This window comes from Nerophis ophidion, linkage group LG01 (genome assembly GCF_033978795.1).
Source record: "Nerophis ophidion isolate RoL-2023_Sa linkage group LG01, RoL_Noph_v1.0, whole genome shotgun sequence".
In the NCBI taxonomy this organism is placed as follows: Eukaryota; Metazoa; Chordata; class Actinopteri; order Syngnathiformes; family Syngnathidae; genus Nerophis; species Nerophis ophidion.
The window spans coordinates 49,479,279-49,496,778 of record NC_084611.1 but is presented as its reverse complement, the minus strand read 5'-3'; the positions used below and the strand labels follow the sequence as shown (position 1 = coordinate 49,496,778).

The following is a 17,500-nucleotide window of genomic DNA, read 5'->3' as shown; positions in this document are numbered from 1 at the left end:
GTTCCCAGGCCAGCCGGGAGACATAGTCTTATAATGTATTATTATTATTATTATTATTATTATTATTATTGTTGTTGTTGTTGTGTGAATGTCCCAACATTCACACATACAAGATTCTACACCAAAAATAATTATCTATTTATTATTAGTCTTACAATTATTATTATTATTGTGTGAATGCTTGGACATTCACACAATTAAATTGTACGCCAAAAATAATTGATTTATTTTTATTATTATTGTGTGAATCTCCAAGTATTCACACATTTAATATTTTACACCAAAAAAACATCTATGTATTATTATTATTCTCATTATTATTCCGCCGCAAAGGTTTGCCCCATTCCACAGCCCACAGTTTTCATTCGATCAGAACCAATCCAGTATCAAACTGTTCAGCTCGACCAGGAATCGTGAGCTCCCCAAAAAAAACAAAAAATAGCTCGGATTACCGAGAATTCCCATTTTTCCGGCACATTTTGTCCGTTGGAAAACGAAAAGGCCAATTTTCAGACTTGCACAATTTATACATTTCTCACCCAATTGGACCCGTTCCACCATCCTCACTTCTCCACTCACCTTGGACAAACTGTTTGGAAGCAGCATCTATGCTAGTAGAAAGGAAAAGGGACTATCTAGGCTTGAGCCTGGTACAAGTCCGTGGATTACACTGTGCCATTATAGTAAATACATTATATTTAGGGACTCCATCCATCTATCCATCTTCTTCCGCTTATCCGAGGTCAGGTCTCGGGGGCAGCAGCCTAAGCAGAGAAGCCCAGACTTCCATTTCCCCAGCCACTACGTCCCGAGGCGCTCCCAGGCCAGCCGGGAGACATAGTCTTCCCAACATTTCCTGGGTCTTCCCTGTTCCTTAAACACCTCCCTAACACCCAAACACCTCCCTAGGGAGGTGTTTGGGTGGCATCCAGACCAGATGCCCAAACCACCTCCTCTGGCTCTTCTCCAAGTGGAGGGGCAGCGGCTTTACTTTGAGTTCCTTCCAGATGGCAGAGCTTCTCACCCTATCTCTAAGGGAGAGGCCCGCCCCCCAGCGGAGAAAACTCATTTCGGCCGTGATCTTGTCCTTTCGATCATGACCCAAAGCTCATGACCATAAGTGAGGATGGGAATGTAGATCGACCAGTAAATTGAGAGCTTTGCTTCCGGCTCAGCTCCTTCTTCATCACAAAAGATCGATACAGCGTCCGCATTACTGAAGACGCCGCCGCACCGATCCCCCTGTCGATCTCACCATCCACTCTTCCCTCACTTGTGAACAAGACTCCGAGGTACTTCAACACCAACCCCTTGGGACAGGGTCTCCCCCCTAACCCGGAGATGGCCCTCCACCCTTTTCCGGGCAAGAACCATGGACTGAGACTTGGAGGTGCTGATTCTCATCTCCGGCGCTTCACACTCGGCTGCGAACCGATCCAGTGAGAGCTGAAGCGCCCCGCCTGGATGAAGCTATCAGGACCACATCATCTGCAAAAAGCAGAGACCTAATCCTGCAGCCACCAAACCGTATCCCCTCAACGCCTTGACTGCGCCTAGAAATTCTGTCCATAAAAGTTCTGAACAGAACAGGTGACAAAGGGCAGCCATGGCGGAGTCCAACCCTCACTGGAAACGTGTCCGACTTACCGCCGGCAATGCGGACCAAGCTCTGACACTGATCGTACAGGGAGCGGTCCACCACAATCAGACAGTCCGATACCCCATACTCTCTGAGCACTCCCCACGGTCGAATGCCTTCTCCAAGTCCACAAAGCACATGTAGACTGGTTGGGCAAACTCTCATGCACCCTCAAGGACCCTGCCCGCAGTATGGAGCTGGTCCATAGTTCCACGACCAGGACGAAAACCACACTGTTCCTCCTGGATCCGAGGTTAGACTATCCAGCGTAGCCTCCTCTCCAGTACACCGGAATAGACCTTACCGGGAAGGTTGAGGTATTCAGGGACTATTTCATTAAATGTTTGTATCGTGACCAAACCAGGATAAGACACTGAAGAAGTCCAAGAAAACCCAACACGTTCTAAGTTGGACATTTTTATTAGGCTCGCAACTATTCATTAGAAATACATTTTGTCTATCATCGGGCACATGGACTTACTTGGCGACATATTTGGCGCCGGGGATCCAAAAATCCTAACGTCGGAAGAGTTTAGGGTACTTTGTCTGATGGACCGTTGAACACGGTGCCTTAGTGTGCTTGCCTGCTGCTTCCTTGCCTAGAAATAGACATTAATTTGCATAATGTTACCTTTTCTGCGGGAAGGTTGCTGCACGTAGCTCACGTTTCTCAAACGACAAGACAAAGCAAAGTGTTTATGTGTTTACTTTCTCATTCGTCATTTGGTTTCCCGCCCACTGGCTGACCTGACGCAACTTGCAAGCCAGAACTGGCATTGGGTCTCTTCTTTTGTCGGATGGTAATACGCAGTGTGAAGTCACAACTGTGTCTTTATCGCTCAGGGAAGTGTGATATTTGTCAAGCTTTATGGCTTTTTACTCCGGAGCTTCGAGATTTACGGCCAATCCGTGTCATGCCCGGGAACACTCCACATCTGAAGTTAAGGTTTGCATCTCTGTCAGAGGAGGTGGTATGTCAATCAATCAATCAATCAATCAATCAATCAATCAATCAATCAATCAATCAATCAATCAAAGTTGACTTGTATAGCCCGATATCACCTGTGTCTCAAAGGGCTGCACAAGCCACAATGACATCCTCGGTTCAGATCCCACATCAGGGCAAGGAAAAACTCAACCCAATGGGATGTCAATGAGAAACCTTGGAGGCGACTGCAGATGTGGGGGCCCCCCCGTCCTTTGGGCGACCGGTGCAATGGACGTCGAGTGGATCTAGCTAATAGTGTGAGAGTCCAGTCCATAGTGGATCTAGCATAATAGTGTGAGAGTCCAGTCCATAGTGGATCTAGCATAATAGTGTGAGAGTCCAGTTCATAGTGGATCTAACATAATAGTGTGAAAGTCCAGTCCATAGTGGATCTAACATAATAGTGAGAGAGTCCAGTCCATGGTGGATCTAACATAATAGTGTGAGAGTTCAGTCCATAGTGGAGCTAGCACAATAGTGACAGTCCAGTTCATAGTGGATCTAACATAATAGTGTGAAAGTCCAGTCCATAGTGGATCTAACATAATAGTGAGAGAGTCCAGTCCATGGTGGATCTAACATAATATTGTGAGAGTCCAGTCCATAGAGGATCTAACATAATAGTGTGAGAGTCCAGTTCATAGTGGACCTAGCAAAATAGTGTGAGAGTCCAGTCCATTGTGGATCTAACATAATAGTGTGAGAGTCCAGTCCATAGTGGATCTAGCAGAATAGTGTGAGAGTCCAGTCCATAGTGGATCTAGCATAATAGTGTGAGAGTCCAGTCCATAGTGGATCTAACATAATAGTGTCAGAGTCCAGTCTATAGTGGATCTAACATAATAGTGTGAGAGTTCAGTCCATAGTGGATCCAGCACAATAGTGAGAGTCCAGTCCATGGTGGATCTAACATAATATTGTGAGAGTCCATCCAGTCCATAGTGGATCTAACATAATAGTGACAGTCCGGTCCATGGTGGATCCAACATAATAGTGTGAGAGTCCAGTCCATATTGGATCCAACATAATAGTGTGAGAGTCCAGTCTATAGTGGATCTAACATAATAGTGTGAGAGTCCAGTTCATAGTGGATCTAACATAATAGTGTGAGAGTTCAGTCCATAGTGGAGCTAGCACAATAGTGAGAGTCCAGTTCATAGTGGATCTAACATAATAGTGTGAATGTCCAGTCCATAGTGGATCCAACATAATAGTGTGAGAGTCCAGTCCATATTGGATCCAACATAATAGTGTGAGAGTCCAGTCTATAGTGGATCTAACATAATAGTGTGAGAGTCCAGTTCATAGTGGATCTAACATAATAGTGTGAGAGTTCAGTCCATAGTGGAGCTAGCACAATAGTGACAGTCCAGTTCATAGTGGATCTAACATAATAGTGTGAAAGTCCAGTCCATAGTGGATCTAACATAATAGTGAGCGAGTCCAGTCCATGGTGGATCTAACATAATATTGTGAGAGTCCAGTCCATAGAGGATCTAACATAATAGTGTGAGAGTCCAGTTCATAGTGGACCTAGCAAAATAGTGTGAGAGTCCAGTCCATTGTGGATCTAACATAATAGTGTGAGAGTCCAGTCCATAGTGGATCTAGCAGAATAGTGTGAGAGTCCAGTCCATAGTGGATCTAGCATAATAGTGTGAGAGTCCAGTCCATAGTGGATCTAACATAATAGTGTCAGAGTCCAGTCTATAGTGGATCTAACATAATAGTGTGAGAGTTCAGTCCATAGTGGATCCAGCACAATAGTGAGAGTCCAGTCCATAGTGGATCTAACATAATAGTGTGAAAGTCCAGACCATAGTGGATCTAACGTAATAGTGAGAGTCCAGTCCATAGTGGATCTAACATAATATTGTGAGAGTCCAGTTCATAGTGGACCTAGCAAAATAGTGTGAGAGTCCAGTCCATTGTGGTTCTAACATAATAGTGTGAGAGTCCAGTCCATAGTGGATCTAACATAATAGTGTGAGAGTCCAGTCCATAGTGGATCTAAAATAATAGTGTGCGAGTCCAGTCCATAGTGGATCTAGGTAATAGTGTGTGAGTCCAGTCCATAGTGGCTTTAACATAATTGTGAGAGTCCAGTCCATAATGTATCTAACATAATAGTGTGAGAGAGTCCAGTCCATGGTGGATCTAACATAATAGTGAGAGTTCAGTCCATAGTGGATCTAGCATAATTGTGTGAGAGTACACTCCATAGTGGGTAGATTTAATAGTGTGAGAGTCCAATCAATAGTGGATCCAACATAATAGTGTGAGAGTCCAGTCCATATTGGATCCAACATAATAGAGTGAGAGTCCAGTTCATAGTGGATCTAACATAATAGTGTGAATGTCCAGTCCATAGTGGATCCAACATAATAGTGTGAGAGTCCAGTCCATATTGGATCCAACATAATAGTGTGAGAGTCCAGTCTATAGTGGATCTAACATAATAGTGTGAGAGTCCAGTTCATAGTGGATCTAACATAATAGTGTGAGAGTCCAGTCCATAGTGGATCTAACATAATAGTGAGAGAGTCCAGTCCATGGTGGATCTAACATAATATTGTGAGAGTCCAGTCCATAGAGGATCTAACATAATAGTGAGAGTCCAGTCCATAATGGATCTAACATAATAGTGTGAGAGTCCAGTTCATAGTGGACCTAGCAAAATAGTGTGAGAGTCCAGTCCATTGTGGATCTAACATAATAGTGTGAGAGTCCAGTCCATAGTGGATCTAGCATAATAGTGTGAGAGTCCAGTCCATAGTGGATCTAGCATAATAGTGTGAGAGTCCAGTCCATAGTGGATCTAACATAATAGTGTCAGAGTCCAGTCTATAGTGGATCTAACATAATAGTGTGAGAGTTCAGTCCATAGTGGATCCAGCACAATAGTGAGAGTCCAGTCCATAGTGGATCTAACATAATAGTGTGAAAGTCCAGACCATAGTGGATGTAACGTAATAGTGAGAGCCCAGTCCATAGTGGATCTAACATAATATTGTGAGCGTCCAGTTCATAGTGGACCTAGCAAAATAGTGTGAGAGTCCAGTCCATAGTGGATCTAACATAATATTGTGAGAGTCCAGTTCATAGTGGACCTAGCAAAATAGTGTGAGAGTCCAGTCCATTGTGGTTCTAACATAATAGTGTGAGAGTCCAGTCCATAGTGGATCTAACATAATAGTGTGAGAGTCCAGTCCATAGTGGATCTAAAATAATAGTGTGCGAGTCCAGTCCATAGTGGATCTAGGTAATAGTGTGCGAGTCCAGTCCATAGTGGCTTTAACATAATAGTGAGAGTCCAGTCCATAATGTATCTAACATAATAGTGTGAGAGAGTCCAGTCCATAGTGGATCTAACATAATAGTGAGAGTTCAGTCCATAGTGGATCTAGCATAATTGTGTGAGAGTAATGTCCATAGTGGGTAAATTTAATAGTGTGAGAGTCCAATAATTAGTGGATCTAACATAATAGTGTGAGTCAAGTCCATAGTGGATCTAACATAATAGTGTGAGAGTCCAGTCCATAGTGGATCTAATATAATAGTGTCACAATGTAAGCAAACACAATTGGTGGGTCTACACTAAACATCCACTGTAATGATACCAAGTACAGGAGCGTATATACTCGATACTACTATGATTACATCTGTATTTTTAGCATCACAAAATCAGTTTTATTTTATTTTTTAAATCATATTATATTTATAAACTCAGGAAATATGTTCCAGGACACATGAGGACTTTGAGTGTGACCAATGTATGATCCTTTAACTACTTAGTATCAGATCGATAAATGTGTGGTATCATCCAAAACTAATGTCAAGTATCAAAGAAGAGAAGAATAAGTGATTATTACATTTGAACAGAAGCGTAGAGAGAACATGTTGATTCAGAAAATCAGCAAATATGAACAGTAAATGAACAAGTAGATTAATAATCCATTTTTACAGTTTGTCCCTCATAATGTGTACAAAATAATAGGTGTATAAATTACACAATATGTTACTGCATACATCAGCAGGCTAATTCGGAGTCTTTGTTTGTTTACTTACTACTAAAATACAAGTTGTCTAGTATGTTCAACATTCCATTTAAGGACTAAATGACAATAATAAACACATGTTTCATGCACACTAAGATTTAAATAATGACATTTATTGTGGTCCCCTTTATTCAGATAAGTATCAAAGTATCGATTGGTCAAATGTCTGGAAGCCACATCCTGAACAGTCTAAAGTCTCTTTAGGGGTGACTTGTTGAAACAAGTGAAAACAGAATTATAGTCAATGCATGACGAGACGAATGCGTGAATATTCATTTCCAGATTCGATTTCGACAGCAAATTTCTCACTTTGGAGATATTTCTCAGGCGGTTAAAAACAGTTTTTGGTCCGTTGACGACAGGGACTTTGACTGATCGAACACAAGCCCATGTTTTCTGAGGCTCGTTTCACCGGATGCACCCAGAGCACCAAGGTCAGATCAAATCAGGGTTTGCCGATTTATCGGGAGCAACGATCAGAGTTTCCGTTTTGTTGGAATTCATCTGAAGGAAATTCGAAGGCAACCAGTTTTTGATACAGAATACACATTCCAAGAACTCGGATAAAAAGTGAAACGCAGAATGAAGTACAGACAAGTGTAGATTTTATGTATTCAGTGTAGCATTGTCGTCTTTGTCCGTACTTGGTCCAACGCTTAAATTGCTAAATGACAATCGGTCGCCGGACAAAGAGGAGGAAGGACAAGACACATCGGTGTGCCAGTAACCTTTGTTCTGGTACCTTTTCAGGCAACCCGAGTAGCTCAAGATGTAGACAGATTGTCAGGTATTCCCTCCAGAGAAACTGCCATTCAGCCGACCATCCGGAAACTGAGATAAAACGGACAAAAGGAGCACAGAAGAGAACTAGGCTGACGGCAGATGTCAGACTGACCAATGCAGAGCACGGTGAAAATATCAGGAATGGGCTTTGAGACAAGACGGTTGGTTAATGCGCAGATTAGGTAGATTAAGTCGTTAAAAAAAAATGGCACAGAAATAACATTCTCTGCATCCCTTTCCTACTGTTTATCCCATTTATGGCTCAAGGAAAAACGGGGGTCTATCCCAGCTGATTTTGCAGAAAAGACATACTTGGACTAGACTCCAGCCAATCACTGGGCACATATCACTCATCCACACTTTGGTTTGCACCTAAAGTCGAGGCATCAAAGACTGTCAGCTGTGTGTACTACTACTCGAGCTGTGGCCCATGGCAATTACGTCTCTTTTCCAAACAATGAACGCCGACGAATGAGCAATATATCCATCGGTTAAATAGGGTTTCTCTGAAATGGCCCGGAAGAAACCGCAAATTTAATCACACACTTTTGGCTTCATGCTCAAATGCTCTGACGGACTGAGGATTTAAGCGAGCCATCAGGGAAGACACTTTTGCTAATCCCCGTCTAAATTTGGAAGTTTTTGGTTCTTGGCTCGTACCTTCTTGTTCTCACTCTTGCTCCTTCTTTTCCAACATCATCTTTCTTGCCCTTCCCTTCCCCTGTCAACTTTCCTACTCATCTACTGATTCCCACACTCCAGGGTATCTACAGCTGTATCCACGGAGTCCAAATTGAAGAAAACAAGTCCACCCTAGACTCTCCTTCATCGAGCATAAAGAAGAACATGAACAACACCCACTCGAACATCTTGCGGTTGCTCCGCACTGCCAAAGACATGACTGCAGTCCCGGGCATTAATGGTTCGCCGCACGCGGCCCTGGAATACAACCATAGCGGTCGTGAATCGGCTATTTATGACATTCAGGAGCATCGGCGCAGTCTCGCGGGGCACCCTGCAGACTGTAAGTCCGCACCGCCCTACTTGCAAGAGGACAACATGTTCACTGACTACATCAGCGAGGTGGAAAGAACTTTTGGGAACTTACCCTTGAAGGACAACAACTTGTACCAGGACCCTTACCGACACCACCACCCAGTCTCGGCTTTGGGTATGTCCGGCCCCCCACCTAATAGGCCGCGTAGCTTAGGCAGCGCTAGCTCGTTGGAAGGGGGCATGTTCGATTGCGAAAGTCTGGGGGGAGGAGTAGCACCCATCTTTACCACACAGCCCCGCCCCTCCATGACTCACAAGAATACCAATAAGTTTGACCTGATTGCAGGTCACCCATCTGCAGATTCCAACCAGGTTGGGTTCAAGGGAAGCAATGTGTATGGGAGGTTTTCATTCAAAGGAGGCGCATCCAGCACAGGGCTCATCGGGGGTCCCGAGAGGTACTGTGGGGGAGGTGGGGGCGGGGGAGTCTCAGGGGGCGATGATGGAAACATTCGCTCTGACGCGTCGGATATCTCCACTCACACCGTCACTTACGGCAACTTGGAGGGCAACGCCAAGCGGCATAAACAGTACAGGGACAGCCTGAAAAAGAGGCCGGCCTCGGCCAAATGCAGACGGGAGCAGGACGAGGTAGAGCTGAGCGGCTTCAGGAGGAGGCCCCACCACCACACCGTTCACCACCACTTCCCGCACGGACCCCTGGCGCACCGCACTGTCTCACCTTCACTGGAGCGGAAGCGAGTTGGGGGTAACTCACCTTATTTATTCCGCAAAGACAAAGAGAACTTGAGGGAATTCTACGCGGACCAATTCCGCTCTAAGGAGGGCCAGTGGGAGCAGGAGGGTGGAAGTGGAGGAAGTGGTGTGGGTGTCGGTAGTGGTGGTGGTATCTGTAAAAGCTTAGTTCCGGTTGAAGATTTTCTCAAAGGTAAAGTAAAGAAGCAGGAGTCTAAAGGTGGGTCAGTGTCAGCAGGTCAGCAGGCCCACACCTGCTGGGAGAAAGCAGTTTCTGGACTCGGAGGAGGCGGCATAGCAGGAGGTGACTGGGAGTGTCGTAACTGCCACAGCGTGTGTCACCACGCTGGAGGGGTAGGAAGCATGTGTCCAGCTAGCGGGGTCGGGGGGACCTGCAGTCGCCCTAGCTCTGCCAGTTGCAAACGCTGTGACTCGTGTAAGATTCAGCCCAGCAACCTTTACAACATCAGCGAGGACAACAACATAATGTTCTCTGGAGGGAAGAGTAACATAGGTGGGGGTCAGACACAAACTCAGGCACAGCGCAGGAAGCTCGGGCCAGGTGGGAGGGTCTTAAGGAGACAGCACTCTTATGACACATTTGTGGACCTGCAGAGAGAGGGTTCAGGTCGTAAGGGAGGGGTAGGCGGGGGTGCCGGGGGCCAGTTTGCCCAGCCCCGAAGCGTTAGCCTGAAAGACAAAGACCGATCCATGGAGGGCCCCAGTCCTTACGCTCATATGTTTGAGAGGTACGCAGGGGAAAGGGAGTCTTCCATGTTCGGAGGGATAGGCGGAGACAGGGCAAAAGGAGGCTCTTCCTTTAGTTTGTTTCGTGGTGGCGAAGGTGGGTTGCATCGGCGCTCGGTGGGCGAACGAGACCTAAGAGACAGGGATAGGGCAATGATGGGAGGTAGCAGAGGCACCGGGACTTACTCCTTGTCTAAATCTCTCTACCCAGATAAGGTGAACCAGAACCCCTTCATCCCAACCTTCGGCGATGACCAGTGTCTTTTACACGGTGCCAAACCGTACTACATGAAAAAGCCACAGACGCAGCAACAACAGCAGCAGCAGCTACTCAACAACAGCCGAGGAGGAGGGGACTTCCGGGGCCCCATGGGCGCCGCTTCCTATTTGCCCGCCTCGGCCACGGCCGGGGTTATGTCCAACGTATCCCCGAGGTTCCCCAAAGATCTGTGCCTGGGCGGGATGGGCAACCACCTGGGAGCCAACAAGCTCATGCCCGGGGGCCGGGACACGTTAGGTTTGGGGCCGAGATCTTTCAACGGTGCCAGCAACGGACACGTCTACGAAAAGCTCTCCAGCATAGAGTCGGACGTCTGAGAGAAGAAGTGACCAAGACGAGAAATGAGAAAGACATTCCTTGAAGAAAAACAGGGCTATGTCCTCCTGGCGCAAAGAGACGGTGAAGACACCGGTGGGGTTTGGTGTCACGCCACTGAACGGAAAACTTTGACCGGGTCCGGCCAGTGGACGGCAAGTTTATTTTTCTTACCAAGGAGGATTGTGGTGCTGGGAAAGAGGTAGGGACGGACCGGGCTCTCGTTACAAGCTCTTTGTTCCAAATCCCGTTTTCTCCCGTTAGGGTAATACAATCAACACTGCTGAAGTAACAGGGTAAATGAGTGTCAATATTATAATTACTCAAGTGCTTCGAGATGATTGATTTCTCAATATGATTTAGTCGTGTTTGTGCGATGCTAATTGTTTCTTTGCTCACCCATTTGACGGGAGACTCGTGGACCACCTCTTATTATTTAGGGACTTCTGTCATTTTGGGTTCTTCTTTGCAATTATTCTATCTTCACGTTTGATTCATTTCTTTTTTTACTTTTTCAACGTTTGGAGTGTCGTGATGTGTACGTGACAAAAAGGCATGACTTGCTGAGTACAAGGTACTTAATGGCGTACTTTTTCAAAGGTCTTTTTTCGGCTGCACGAGCGTCGTGGTCACACCGATTCGCCCTACCTTCTCGTTGATTTCTGGGGGTGGGTTTGTTTTTTTCCCCTCACATTTCAAGCTGGATGTGCCTTAAGGAATTAGCGCTTCACCTGCAGCCAGTTTGTTCCAATGTCAGGGCGAAACATCTGCCGGAGTTTTCCTCAGAGGGAGTTAAAAACAAATGTCCAGGAAATCCGGATTCAATTGAGAAAGCGAGAGATAGACAGGAAGCTCTGATTTTGTTTTTCACAATAAAACAGTTCAGCCACCGTGCCACTGCTGTAACAACTTCCTCGTTACAAAGTGACGTCTCTAAAACTCACCTGGGCATAAACGATCAGCTGCTTGTTGCTTTTTATTGCTTTTTTACTCGATTGGCCGTCTGGCACTCGTTAATTTTTTTCCGTTGTTAAGGAATGTTGAATATGCAATGTCTGTCGTGTTAGGGGTCACATTCCAGTGCACAAATGATAACGTTTATATCAGGGCTGTCGTGACTGAGCCATAACGACCGTTAATATTTCATTTTCTTCACAACGCGGCTCTCATGTTATCTGCTATTTTAAAGAAAAGCTTCCCATTTTTGAGCAATGGAAACACACACGAGCAGAGTTTTAACAGGGGTGTCCAAAGTACGGCCCTACGGCCATCTGATAAACAGTAGTGGGTTGTTCATGTAATATATAAATGGTTAGCTGTTCAGTTACAGAAGTAACTCAAGTCAGCAGCCATTACTTGTACATTAATGTGAATACATGCCCAGCATTCACCAATATGAACCAATCCAAACAACCTTCCCTGGTCATGGTGCTGGAAAAAAAAATTCCACCGGCGCAAAAATTCAACAAACATGTTCACACACAGCACGACCACCTCATTGAACTTTTTGGGATTATTAAAAACATCTAATCAGCATTGAAAAATCTAAATTACACCAATTTAAATCAATTACAAGGGATGATGGGAAGTATGCAAAACACTCTCTAGACTTATTCATGTTAGTAGCTCAAGCCATTAATGTACATCAATACATTCGCATGCACAGCATTCACTTATATAACCCAATCTAAACAACCTTCCCTAGTCATGTTGCTGGGAAAACAATATTTCCACCAGCACAAAAATTCATTGTCACACACAGTACAACCTGCTCATTGAACTTTTTGAAATTATAAAAAAACATCCAATGGGCATAGAAAAATGTCAATTACACCTATCCATCCCACCATCCATCCATCCATCCATTTTCTACCGCTTTTTCCTTTCAGGGTCGCGGGGGGCGTTGGAGCCTATCTCAGCTACAATTGGGCAGAAGGTGGTGTACACCCTGGACAAGTCGCCACCACATCACAGGGCCAACACAGATAGACAGACAACATTCACACTCACATTCACACAATAGAGACCATTTAGTGTAATAAATTACACCTATTTAAATAAAGCACAAGGGATGATGGGGAAATATCCAAAACAATCTCGACACTTTTTCATGTTAGTAACTCAAGTTACTGGCCAGTTTTGTACATTAATAAATTCACATGCACAGCATTCACCTATATGACCGAATCCAAACAACCTTCCCTAGACATGATGCTGGAGAGAAAAAAATCCACCAGCACAAAAATTCAACAAACACGGTCACGCACAGTACATCCTGCTAATAAAACTTTGTGGATCATTAAAAAGGTCCAATCGGCATTTAAAACATCTTAAATTACACCCATTTAAATCAATTACAAGGCATGATGGTAAATATGCAAAAGACCCTCCACACTTATCCTTGTTTGTAACAGAAGTTACTGGCCATTATTGTACATAAAAAAAATCACATACACAGAATTAACCCATATGACCCAATCTAAACAACCTTCCCTAGTCATGGTGCAGAAAAAAAAATCCACCAGCACAAAAATTCAACAGACATGGTGACACACAGCAGAACTTGCTAATTGAACTTTGTGGATTATTAAAAATGTCCCATCAGTATTGAAAACATATCAATTACACCCATTTAAGTCCAATACAAGGGATGATGGGAAATATGCAAAACACTGTCTACACATATTCAAGTTGGTAACTCAAGTTACTTGCAATTATTGTACATCAACAAATTCACATGCACGGCATTAGTTATATGACCAATTCTAAACAACCTTCCCTAGTCATGGTGCTGGAAAAGAATTCCACAAGCACAAAAATTCTACAGACATGGTCACACACAATACAATCTACTTATTGAACTTTTTTGGATCATTAAAAACGTCCAATCAGCATAGAAAAATCTAAAGTACACCCATTTAAATCAATTACAGGAGATGATGGGAAATATGCAAAACACTGTATACACTTCTTAGTAACTCAAGCTACTGGCCATAATTGTACATCAATAAATTCACATGCACAACATTTACTTATATGACCCAATCCAAACAATCTTCCATAGTCATGGTACAGGAAAAAAAAAATCCACCAGCACAGACATATATATATATATATATATATATATATATATATATATATATATATATATATATATATATATATATATATATATATATATATATATATATATATATATACATATATATATATATATATAATTTTTCAAGCCCAACGTGACCCCCCCCCCCAGTGAATAAGTTTGGACACCCCTGGTCTATTGGTTGAATAAAGATTCATCAAATCTAAATCAATTTTTATTTTTATTTTTTGAGTAAAAGTTTGTTTGCCATGTTAGCAGGTTTAACATCTTTAAACCGACCTACACATTTTTGTACTTATTTCCCCAAAATGTTGCTCATACTCCAATTGAGTGGAACCTCCTAAGTCAACCACGATTCATTCTGTGTATTTTGTCACACTCAAAATGAACTCCCAACACTTTAAATAATCCACAAAGTCAGGAAAGTTGCAACAATACAGTGTTGTGTTATGAAGTGATGGTAAGCACTACTTTTTTCCTACGCTTTGTACCCTGCGGCTTATAAAACGGTGTGGATAATTAATAGTTTTTTTGCTGATGGCAATAATGCCAATGTTTTTTTGTTTGTTTTTTAAAACAAGCAGACACTGAAAAAGTGTGTCATTGTTTGTTCCACGGCGCCACCTTTTGGACGATTTCGCTCACCGCGGGTGCTGCATTTCCTCTGTTTACACTGAGCTTTTGACCGGAAGTACAAGTGCCGTTCCTGTCTTCTAGCCGTCCGTAGCGTTCTACTTGTACGGATTCTTCATTCATCACTCCCAGCAGCGTTAGTCAATTTTACAAAATAACTAAAACAATTTTTACTTACTAACGCGTCCCATGTGTGATGTCTATCGGCTAACATGCTAACACCTCACTGAGTGTCTGTGTTAGTATTATTAACTTACAACGACATTCTTTTTGTATTGTTTCGCTTTCACAAATTCCTCAGTAAATTCACCAAAACGCCAGTGTGGAGTTTTTGACTCTATTTAGCTGACTTCTGTTTTGTTTGAGCAGCCGTTTTACTGCCCTGCGACAGACACAATTAAGGTATGTAAATAAACATTAGCAGAATATTTCTGTGTAAACAACTCATTTCACAACCTTTATATTTCAATCAATCAATGTATTTTTATATAGCCCTAAATCACGAGTGTGTCAAAGGGCTGCACAAGCCACTTATAGTCTGGAAAATACAATAATTGCATAACTCTAAAAGCGTATTTACTTTTAGGGTCGACTTGACTTTGGAGGCTCCACTCTTTCCTCCTGTTAAAATTTTGTCATTTTTATTGGATTAACTTTCTAAAAATGTGTGATTTCTGAACTAAATCAAAGATAGCAGTTTTTTGCTTATATATATATGTATATATATATATATATATATATATATATATATATATATATATATATATATATATATATATATATATATATATATATATATATATATAGTCGATGTTTCTGTGGTTTATCCCTTATGCGGTGCTCAATACCGAGGCAAAGCGGAATATATGTTAGGTCAGGAAAAAACACAGAGGCTGTATCATCCCTTCAAGACTGCTTCGCAGGTTTCCCGGCACGTCATGGAATTACATCCCCTGAAACCTGCGAAACAGGCTTGTAGGGATGATATAACTTTTCAGGGGAGTTAGCAGGGAAACCTGCGAAACAGGCTTGTAGGGATGATATAGCTTGTCAGGGGATTTAGCAGGAAAACCTGCGAAACAGGCCTGTAGGGATATTTTTGCTCACCAGGGAATAAAATCCCCCAACGAGCAGGGACACCTGTGAAACAGGCTTGTAGGGATGATATAGCTTGTCAGGGAATAAAATCTCCTACAAGCAGGTTAACCTGTGAAACAGGCTTGTAGGGATGATACAGCTCGTCAGAGAATAAAATCCCCGACAAGCAGGGAAACCTACGAAACAGGCTTGTAGGGATGATATAGCTCGTCAGGGAATAAAATCCCCAGACGAGCGGGGGAAACCTGCGAAACAAGCTTGTAGGGATGATGTAGCTCATCAGGAGTTTTAGCAGAGAAACCTGTGAAACAGTCTTGTAGGCATGATACCACTTGTCAGGGCATAAAATCTCCTGACAAGCTGGGAAACCAGCGAAACAGGCTTGTAGGGATGATACAGCTCATCAGGGAATAAAATCTCTTGACGAGCAGGGAAACCTGCGAAACAAGCTTTTAGGGATGATATTGCTCGTCAGGGAATAAAATCACCCGACAAGCAGGGAAACCTGTGAAAAAGTCTTGTAGGGATGATACAACTTGTAAGGGAATAAAATCCCCCGACGAGCAGGGAATCCTGCGAAACAGGCTTGTAGGGACTATATAGCTCATCAGGGAATAAAATCTCCCGACGAGCAGGGAAACCTGTGAAACAAACTTTTAGGGATGATATCGCTATTCAGGGAATAAAATCCCCCGATGAGCAGGGAAACCTGCGAAACAGGCTTGTGGGGATGATATAGCTCATCAGAATAAAATCCCCCGACGAGCAGGGACACCTGCGAAACAGGCTTGTAGGGATGATATAGCTTGTCAGGAGATTTAGCAGGGAAACCTGCAAAACAGGCTTGTAGGGATGATATAGTTGGTCGGATTAAAATCCCCCAACCAGCAGGGAAACCTGCGAAACAGGCTTGTAGGGATGATATAGCTCGTCGGAATAAAATCCCCCGATGAGCAGGGACACCTGCGAAACAGGCTTGTAGGGATGATATAGCTTGTCAGGAGATTTAGCAGGTAAACCTGCAAAACAGGCTTGTAGGGATGATGTAGCTCGTCGGAATAAAATCCCCTGACGAGCAGGGACACCTGTGAAACAGGCTTGTAGGGATGATATAGCTCGTCAGGGAATTCTGCGATATTGGCTTGAAGGGGTGATATAGCTTGTCAGGGGATTTAGCAGGGAAACCTGCCAACTAGGCTTGTTAGGATTGTATAGCTCGTCGGAATAAAATCCCCAGACGAGCAGGGACACCTGCGAAACAGGCTTGTAGGGATGATATAGCTTGTCAGGAGATTTAGCAGGGAAACCTGCAAAACAGGCTTGTAAGGATGATGTAGCTCGTCAGGGAATTTTGCGATATAGGCTTGAAGGGGTGATATAGCTTGTCAGGGGATTCAGCAGGGAAACCTGCCAACTAGGCTTTTTAGGATTGTATAGCTCGTCGGAATAAAATCCCCAGACGAGCAGGGACACCTGCGAAACAGGCTTGTAGGGATGATATAGCTTGTCAGGGGATTTAGCAGGGAAACCTGCCAACTAGGCTTGTTAGGATTGTATAGCTCGTCGGAATAAAATCCCCAGACGAGCAGGGACACCTGCGAAACAGGCTTGTAGGTATGATATAGCTTGTCAGGAGATTTAGCAGGGAAACCTGCAAAACAGGCTTGTAAGGATGATGTAGCTCGTCGGAATAAAATCCCCTGACGAACAGGGACACCTGTGAAACAGGCTTGTAGGGATGATATAGCTCGTCAGGGAATTTTGCGATATAGGCTTGAAGGGGTGATATAGCTTGTCAGGGGATTCAGCAGGGAAACCTGCCAACTAGGCTTGTTAGGATTGTATAGCTCGTCGGAATAAAATCCCCAGACGAGCAGGGACACCTGCGAAACAGGCTTGTAGGGATGATATAGTTTGTCAGGGGATTTAGCAGGGAAACCTGCGAAACAGGCTTGTGTGGATGATATAGCTCGTCAGGGAGCAAAATCCCCAGACGAGCAGGGAAACCTGTGAATTAGGCTTGTGGGGATGATAAAGGTTGTCAAGGGAATTCTGCAAAACAGGCTTGTAGGGATGATATAGCTTGTCTGGGGATTTAGCAGGG

General features: G+C 43.7%; 1 protein-coding gene across 4 annotated transcripts in view; it reads left to right on the top strand.

Moving 5' to 3' along the window:
- Positions 1-13,656, top strand: part of grin2bb (glutamate receptor, ionotropic, N-methyl D-aspartate 2B, genome duplicate b) — a 308,114-nt gene extending 294,458 nt beyond the window's left edge. For 3 of the 4 annotated variants that reach the window (XM_061905985.1, XM_061905994.1, XM_061906001.1), the window contains exon 16: positions 8,231-13,656. In XM_061905985.1, coding sequence (XP_061761969.1) covers positions 8,231-10,564 — 2,334 coding nt within the window. In that variant the 3' untranslated portion in view covers positions 10,565-13,656. The remainder of the gene's footprint in view (positions 1-8,230) is intronic. The other variant, XM_061906010.1, reaches the window with a different exon arrangement.
- Positions 13,657-17,500: the final 3,844 nt, after the last annotated feature.